Below are 8,663 nucleotides of genomic sequence, written 5' to 3' on the forward strand. Positions count from 1 at the left end.
TAAAAAAAAAAAAAGAGCAGCTGGATGACCCAGGGAGACGGGGCGAAAGACTACAATGTGTGAATACAATCTCATTCTCACAGCCGGTGCTCCTCTCCGTCGCAGCTGTAGCGGCGGGGGGAAACCGCAGGACGGATAAAGCTCGGCAGTGGGAACCCGCAACACTCATGATTGGGTTTGACCGCGTGCATTAGAGGGAAACAAATGCTGGCACCGGAACTCTGGCAACACTATAGCCAAACGGGCGAGTTGATGGAACATTTTGGATGGAAAAACAGCACAGTGGATGGGGTGGCGGTGTGCGGGAGACAAATGGGAAGAAACTCTCCCGACAGGAGAGGGTTCGACACCCTGACAGGAGGAAGAGTTTCGCCCTGCTCTTTGTTTGTTGTAATTTGTTTTGCTATGTGGGGCCCTGGGTTAGAGTCTGAGGCCAACCCACGGGGCTGTGCCCATCTAGCATATTTCCTGATTGGACAGTTGATGTGTAGGGTGGCCTCTGAAAATGACCGCCCCTATTTCTTTAAAACAGCGCTCGTCTTGTGTTTCTTTGCTCTGGTGCTTGTCTTTTGCGCTGTTTTTCCATCAGGCAACAGATGAGGATACTAGCAACACATGAGGATACTATGGGGAACATGTCATGGCATCGCTGCTGCCACGTCAGTGCTCTCAAATGGCGTAGTGAAAAAGAGAGTACAAAGTAATCTTGAGCTGTTGCCTTCTGTGTTTTTCCTTTAGTATATATATATATATATATATATATATATATATATATATATATATATATATATATATATATATATATATATATATATATATATATATATATATATACATATATATATATATGCACGACGTAAATACTGTCCACCACACGAACAGCATGAATTAAAGCTCTTTTTTTTTCTTATTAACGGCGTGCTTCTTGCCTGGCACAGACTGCGTACGCACAGGTACGTCGGGTCAGCGGCAGCAGCGCCTGATAAGAGCTTCAAGTGCCGAGAGAACTTTATCAAATCAATACATTTCCGAAAACCAGCTTATCCTATGGCTGAGCTCACGAGAAAGCTTTAACACAACGCCAGTAGACAACCGGTATCTGCTCTCGGCATTACAACCCCCTTTCAAGTCAATTTCTTCTTAAACTGCGTTCATGGCACGCAGCGCAGTGGCCAATGTGAACGAAAAAAAAGCACCGTTAATGTCATTTGCAGACGCATTTAGGACAGTGGGCTGCGCAACGCGCATATGCTACAAGAGTTCATAGGAAGTGGAAGCGGCAGGGGGAAGGTGATAGCGAATTTATTAAGAGATGTCACATGAAGAAATGGTGCTAGATTTACGGGCCATTAACATTGCGTTCACACGTCAGTGATCACGGTTTCTTGCTACGGCAGCAATGTATTGTGCAGCCGTCCAGACACTCGCGGAAGGCACGAAGACCCACCTCATTCAGCCATGGGCCAACAGTTCAAACAATGCTTACAACGTTGCCAGGGCGTACTTGCAGGCATCCTGTATTTTCTCACGCCCAGGTTCCCGTTATTAACTTCTGTCACTGGTGGCAACAGATACTGCACTGATGAGGCGAGAGCCGTAAGAAAACGCCGTGGGATTCAAAAAAAAAAAGCAACTACACTGTTGACTTCACGACAGCGCTGTTGTCCCGAATACGCGAAGATCACATCCGTTATGCCGGAGCTCATGTCTTGTGCTCTTACCGCTGTAAAGTTGTCTTTGAGCCGTAAAGATTCTTCTCTTATGCACTGTTCCAAGGTAAGACACAGTTGGTATGCATGCGAAGCAGTTGTCATCAAGGGTGAAAAAATCTAGCGGGCTTGCATGATTTCATTCTGCGGGTCACAATCTGTATCCTCTTGAGTAGCACAAGCAGCTTAAAATTTCCATGTGTAGCTTATATGCTCTCCAATGGCACCCTTGTAGGATAAACGAGATGAACATTAATGACAATAAGGTGGTGAAGATGTGACTGCCATTGGCCAAACGAGCAGCCATTTGTCTCTTCGTTCAGGTGAGTGAAATAAGTTTCTATATCTTCCTGCATTTAGGTATTCTTGTGCCCATTATTGTTTTTTTTTTTTATCACGAAGAACGCACCGGAAAGGCTTTTCGGTTAAGTGGGTATTTCCATGGCTGGCATCTCTCAAGCTCGATCTGGATGCAGAGAAAAAGAAAACGATTAAGCATTGGTAGACATACAAACAGCATAGCGTATGGGAACTACACTACATGAATTGAAGTTAGCGATCTTGATCGATGCAAGAAACATTTAACTATCAAGTAATAAAACCGTCGCGAAAACAACCATCACGAAATATTAAAAAGCTATCTTGTGGGAGGTGCCATCCATCTAGCGACAATACTTGCCTTTTTCATCTGCCTTTCTCGCAAAAGCCTCTTGGCTAGCTGTTGTCCTCAAAGGCTTGAAGATTGTCCCCGTTTCTGGTTGCAGTGACAATTCGCGTTGAAGATGCTCACCACCATGGACAACCGAGTAGACATGGTCGTCTCGTGAGCGTGGGAGCTCCTTGACATGCCTGTTCAGTGCCGTCGATAGCCCCGCTTTCGGCCTCTCTTGATGTTCCTCGGGGCTGTCATGTAACACTCCATATTTTTCAGAACTTTGTTGGAGTAGCGATTTACTGCCACGTCGCTCAAGAGCACGAAAAGCCGCAATGACAGTGTCCCTCGGCGAGCTGTGGACCTTATCTGAGGGGCTCGGTTTACTGTCACCTAGCTCAAGAGCACTGAAAGCCGCAATGGCAGTGTCCCTCTGCGAGTCGTGAACCTTATCTGAGGGGCTCGATTTACTGCCACGTAGCTCAAGAGCACGGAAAGCCGCAATGACAGTGTCCCTCGGCGAGTCGTGAACCTTATCTGGGGGGCCCGGTTTACTGTCATTTAGCTCAAGAGCACGGAAAGCCGCAATGACAGTGTCCCTCGACGAGTCGTGAACCTTATCTGGGGGGCCCGGTTTACTGTCATTTAGCTCAAGAGCACGGAAAGCCGCAATGACAGTGTCCCTCGGCGAGTCGTGAACCTTTTCTGAGGAGCTCGATTTACTGGCACGTAGTTCAAGAGCACGGAAAGCCGCAATGACAGTGTTCTTCGGCGAGTTGTAAACCTTCTTTGAGGCGCAAAGCTGGGCCGAATGTGGAGCGACTGCCTGTAGTCGTTCTGGCCGCAAACGCCCAAGAAGATTCATCCCTTCCAAGAAAGCTGTACCGAGATCAGGGCTATACGCGACTAGATGTTTTCGATAGTTGTTGCGAAACACAGCTTCAAGAGCAGTACGCATGCGGCCCTTCTGGATGGACTCTACTTTGGTAGCAATCAGGGGTTGGCCGGGCCAGAAGACCACGTAGGCCACACTCTGCTTTGCTGTCGAGGCTGTAGGATCTGGGATAAGCAGACAGGAATGCACTGCAGTTTCGTGCTCGTTCCACACGAACGTCACGTCGTGGTTGGGGTACCTTAAAGCAGATGTTATGCTCTGCAGCAGCGACGCACAGTCATTCAACGTGGGCGCGTCTCCAATGCCAGAGACAAACCATGTACCCTCGCTTCGCCGTGTTAGTATCCAACAATAGAGCCTCGCTATGCGCTCCAGGCGACACTTTCTGTGCTGGGACGTTTCCACGGCATCGCAGATAGCGCTGCAGACGTCGTCGAAGGGCACGCTTCGCAGCCACGGAAGCCACGAGAACTGAACATCGTCTAGGCTTTGAAGTTCCGTTGGTGTTAGCTCCAAGAGCGTTTCACGAAGACTTGACAAGTCGCTGGTAGTCATTGTGGAAGACGAGGCGATATGGTTAAGATAGAGCGAAGCCAGGACGAGCAGCCGTAATGGTATGTCACAGATGACTTCTATTAGGATGCCATTTGCTATCAGTTGCGTTAAACACAAAGAAAGGTCTAAACCGATTTTCCGTGCACGCGCACAGGTTGTCGTTGACAATGTTTTACTGGGGTGGGCGTTAAAAACGACGGAAATGACCGACGCCCCTCTGGCACAAACTTGGAAGTGGGGCTGTGCCTTCAGTTCAGTTCTATTTGAAGAAAGCAAGGCAGCAAATCAGGAAGCTGATCCTCAAAATAGTAAAGAAAGAACAGCGAATGATGAAGGAATCAAGAAAGTCTCTTCACCATACATGACATGCCTCCGTTTGCATATCTGTGATAATACCTGAAAGTTCCCAATCTTAAACGTATCTTTCGTTATTTGAGCAGCTATGTGTTTACAATGATATCACGTTTTAGTGCATTGGTACAAAATACCCGCTGATAATATTATCAGTGTTCTTCTGTAATGATGCGCTAAAATGTATCGGTTTTCTGCGCATCCCACGGGTTCGCCCAGAAGGCAAACTTTTTATCAGCACCGGAGCGAATATCCCGCCCGTGCCGGGTTAGGCCTCATTCTCACAGCCGGTTTTTCTCTCCTCCGTCGCGCCGGCGTTCGCCCGGGTGCCAGTACTCCCCGAAATCGGGTGGCCGGCGCCGTGGGGTTTTGCTCCAAGGCGCCGTCAGTCCGGCGAGCGGCGGGCTCCGCCCCACGAAAGACGGACCAGTGAGCGCGCTCGCTTCTCTCACGTGACTCTAACCGCCGTATTCACAAACACGCCTTCACTCGAACTTCTACTCCAAGCGGCCCTCGAGGCCAGTTTTTCGTTTCAGAAAGCAATCTCCACTCGAATCGCTCCTCCAGCGGCGGAGAAAACTTGAGTTTTCTCGAGAATCTCGAGTCTGCGACGACGCTACCTTGGCCGCTCCTCGACCGCCACTCCGCTTGTAAACATGGCCGACATCGCATCGCTCGCTCGCTGTGTGGAATTCGTTCTACCGGTATACCAAAAGTTTCACGAAAGAAGATACGACAAGGATGCACCGAACCTTTCGCTAAAGCATCAGCTGAAAGTGACAGTGACCCGGGACTTCTGGCACGCTACCATTTTACGAATGTGGTCATGGATAGCCTCCGGCCGTCCCTGCCGCTCACGCCGAACATGGATAACCGTGATCATCCACCGACGTCTGTGTTGTTTGATCGTCGCATCGTCGCATTGCGCGTGTGTGGCGCGGGCACATTTCAATAAGTCGTCACTGGATAAATGGATAGCCTTTTCGGAGCCCACCGAGTGCAGAGCTGAGGCGCGATTTGGCCAAATGGTGAGCTCGCCCGCGGCCGGAGTCGAGCTGCGGCGGCGCACTTTCCGTGGCTCGCCTCGCGCGCTTCCGCAGACGGCGCCGAACTTGTGGGGGAACAGCGTGTTGTATTAAATGGCTTGCCCGTCGCCCGAGGGTACGTAGTACGTCTGCGGACGCGCGGCTGGCGCGGCACTGTTGAGGGAGCGCGTTGGTGTGCTCCTCCTACGGAGGGATATTCGCGGCCGACGAAAAGCATGGCTTTTCAAGCACGTTTTCAATTAGGGCTCCCTACTTGTTTAGAAACCGCACGCGGCATTTTCTTCTGGAGGGTCGAATTCAGCGTGCATGAGCTGCAATGCGCTGCGAAGCAGCACGCATGTTTAGCTCGCCTCCGAGCAGGCCAGAGCCATGCTGGTAGGAGTTCGCGGCTTGTACTTTTTTTTTTTCCTGCAATGTATTTTGACGCCCGGCAATAAAAAAAAAATGCATGGTAAAAAAAAAGTGGGTCAAGCCTGTAAAAAAAAAAATAAGAAAACGTCTGTCAAAGCCTGGCAATAAAAAAAGGAAAAGCGGCAAAGGCAAAGGCCGAGCGTAGGTCTCACACCAAAAAATAAACCGAAGTATTCACACCATTTCTCGAAGCTGACGTCACCAGATGCGACTGTTGCTAGATGCGAAAACATTTTCAGCCATTTTTCACAGCCGCCCTTTTCATCCAGCCCACAAAACAAGTTACACTATGCTGTTAACGTCGAGGTCGGTTGCGAAAGTTGTTTAGAAGACTTAACACGAAAAACTGAGCATGTTACATAGTTCAGCACGCAGTTTTCGGGCCAAAAGTTCATCTTAATCTCGTCCCCATATGCCACTTGCGCTGCTCCGAGTGGAGGAGGTATTCTCGAGGAGAACTTGTCGGAGGAAACGCCGAGGGACGTTCATGAATCCGAATCGGCCCTGGAGTGGAGTAGCGGCTGTATTCTCCGCTCCAACGAGTGGAGGTGGAGCGTCGAGTCGAGGCGCGTTTGTGAATACGGGCGTAAGTCACGGCTTGAGTGTCGCGACCGACCGAGCGCTGGCGGAGCGGCCGCGCGGCCATCGCGGGCTCCCATGCAGACGGCGGTGCGCGAACACATACAGAGAGAGAGAGAAAAGCGGGGGTTGCCCTCCTGTTTGGTGCCCCGCGAAGCGCGCTGACAAGAGACAACAGATGCCGATTCTTTTTTCTTTTTTTTTTCATTTTTCAATGCACCGGGTGTCGCAGCTAAACATGACCTCCTGCAAAACTTTACGATATTTCAATTGTATGTTAGAATGGGTGTATCAAAAGAAATCTTGCAAGTTCTGTCGACCCATTCCTTTACTGATGACTTATAGGCGATGCGCAAAACGCCGACAACGCCGCCTGTCGCCAATGCCGCAAAGCGTAGGCGGGCTCGGGTCGGGCGCTGTTCATGTCAGCCTCTATGCGCGCGCGTCGCGTTTTCGTCTTTGGTCGTGGTTTAACTGATATAACGCCCTGTCAATCTTTAGCAATGTCCGGGAAGAATTTCTGCGTAGTTGATTTTTCAAACAGACATAAAACCTTGCCAGGAACACGTTTGTATAAGTTTCCAGTGATGCTTCACGAGAATGACGGCGGCCGTGAATCGTGGTTTTTCGACGCAGAAAGCAAGCAATCGCACCGAATGACATTTGTTCAGGTTAATGCCATTTTTTTTCGACGCGCTGCTACACGACCAAAGCTAATGCCATTTCCAAAGTATGGTAACTGCGATTGACATGCAAATGTTGGTGCGCCTTCAATATGTTGCGAATATCACTGCGCTGTAAACGAAAGCAGCCTTTAAATTGGCATTCCTGTCTTGCATGCCTTGTAACCAACCTGTTGATTAGGACTATCGATTACGAAGTCAGCGGCAATGTCGGCGGCGTTTGTTTACGAAAGGGCACGGAAGGTGCGCACGTCTGCGCTCGACTGCGAAACGCGCACGAGTTTCAACAACGCATACACTTTGCGCACTAAAGCAAGTGTCAACATCAACACGTAAAATAGGCAGTATCTAGTGTACTCTCCGAAGGCGCTTCTATAGAACCTTCGAGTATTGCCCTATGGCGCAGCATACTACAGCCCGTTGACTCCCGTACGTTTGCGCCAGATCGTTCGCTCGGCGTATTAAGGCCCGTCGAAAAATGCCCTAGCTTGTCCTCATCAAGAAAACATATGGCAAATCCGTAACGCTTGCCACATCGGATACCGCGAGCTTACCGCAACGACGCTTCCCGCGAAAGCAGCCGACGACGGCGCTCTGGCCGCGTGCTATGCCGTAGTCGTCGCTATGCCTAAGCCCCTAAACGGTTTCACATCAAAGCCGTAGCTGGAAGCGCTTTGGAAATAGTAATTTTTTTTTATTCCTTCATCAAATTAGGCGCTTATTATCCATAATCAACAGAGCATGCGTTTCTGAAGGTGACGAAAGAAATTCGCCGTGTCGGCAACTCGGCGCCGACAGACCGCGGCAGCAGGAGCGACCTGTTCCGCCCGCGCTGGGTTGATCGCATTCGGATGAGTACCTCACACTCATTCGATACCTAAGGTCGTTTTCATCGAATGTCATTATATTTTCTCGGGTAGCAGCAAACAAATATCATTTTGAACGAACGTCATTCGATGGAAAAGGTACTAAATTTACCGTGTGGCAGGGCTGAGTGATAACTATTGATAACTACGTTTTTAGTGTTTTCTGCTTGTCATTGCACCTTCCATGAATACTTCTTGTTTAAATTTGGTTGACTCCGCTACCGGGAATATACAATACGCATTAGACTTGTTAAATGCTTAGCCAGACGATCTTTAGCGTGCATTGACATCGCACAGCACACGGTTGCATTTTGCGTTTCGCCTCCACTTAAACGTGGGCGGCGCGGTCGACTTCGGTCCCGATAACTCGATCTTCCTCAGTAGCCTGAGCTGCTGCGGCAGGTTATTGAACAGACAATTTCCAATATGCGTTTTGAAACTTGTCATGCAATTACTTTGAAGACCAGAGCCAGTGTTCTTGTTGGCTGGCAAGATTACGAAAACAACATGTCGCTGTACTTGATATTCAATCTAAATGTTCTAGAGCTTGTTATAAAGCGCGCTGTAATTCTGCAGTTTGGCGCGAGGGTGATACAAATGAAATCAACATGATATTACAATAATAAAATAGGATATAAAGTTTAAATCTAATATGCTCTTGGCTAACCTGTGATGCGGCATTTCAGATAGTATGCTGATATCTCATTCCCCCATGAAATTATCTACCCGATCTGCCTTTTTGACGACGGAATACGTGAAATCCATGCCGTACAGGCAGTGGTAAAGCGCAAGCATGAAAAATCTGAACTCTTGCTACAGGAGCCCAATATGCGCTATTTATCTGATGCTCAGAATTTGCAAGCTCGCTGGCTTTTCCTGCGGTCGCACCGCTACGAAACCGCTCGCAGTTTCGAAG

The 8,663-nt window shown here is 49.0% G+C and overlaps 1 protein-coding gene across 1 annotated transcript; it reads right to left on the minus strand.

The window, feature by feature from the left end:
• Nucleotides 1-1,249: 1,249 nt before the first annotated feature.
• On the minus strand, nucleotides 1,250-4,045 carry LOC146206135 (uncharacterized). The gene is made up of 2 exons (XM_084590762.1): nucleotides 2,389-4,045; nucleotides 1,250-2,175 (listed from the first exon to the last, which is right to left on the minus strand). Exons 1-2 carry the CDS (start codon nucleotides 3,809-3,811, stop codon nucleotides 2,165-2,167), a joined length of 1,434 nt encoding a protein of 477 aa, XP_084446888.1. The 5' UTR covers nucleotides 3,812-4,045; the 3' UTR covers nucleotides 1,250-2,164.
• Between the last annotated feature and the right edge of the window lie 4,618 nt (nucleotides 4,046-8,663).

This window comes from Amblyomma maculatum, chromosome 1 (genome assembly GCF_055883805.1).
Source record: "Amblyomma maculatum isolate TAMU_Amacu chromosome 1, ASM5588380v1, whole genome shotgun sequence".
In the NCBI taxonomy this organism is placed as follows: domain Eukaryota; kingdom Metazoa; phylum Arthropoda; class Arachnida; order Ixodida; family Ixodidae; genus Amblyomma; species Amblyomma maculatum.

Bases quoted from the DNA above. Each gene is read 5' to 3' on its own strand.
- LOC146206135 (XM_084590762.1), bottom strand. From the start codon at position 3,811: ATGACTACCAGCGACTTGTCAAGTCTTCGTGAAACGCTCTTGGAGCTA.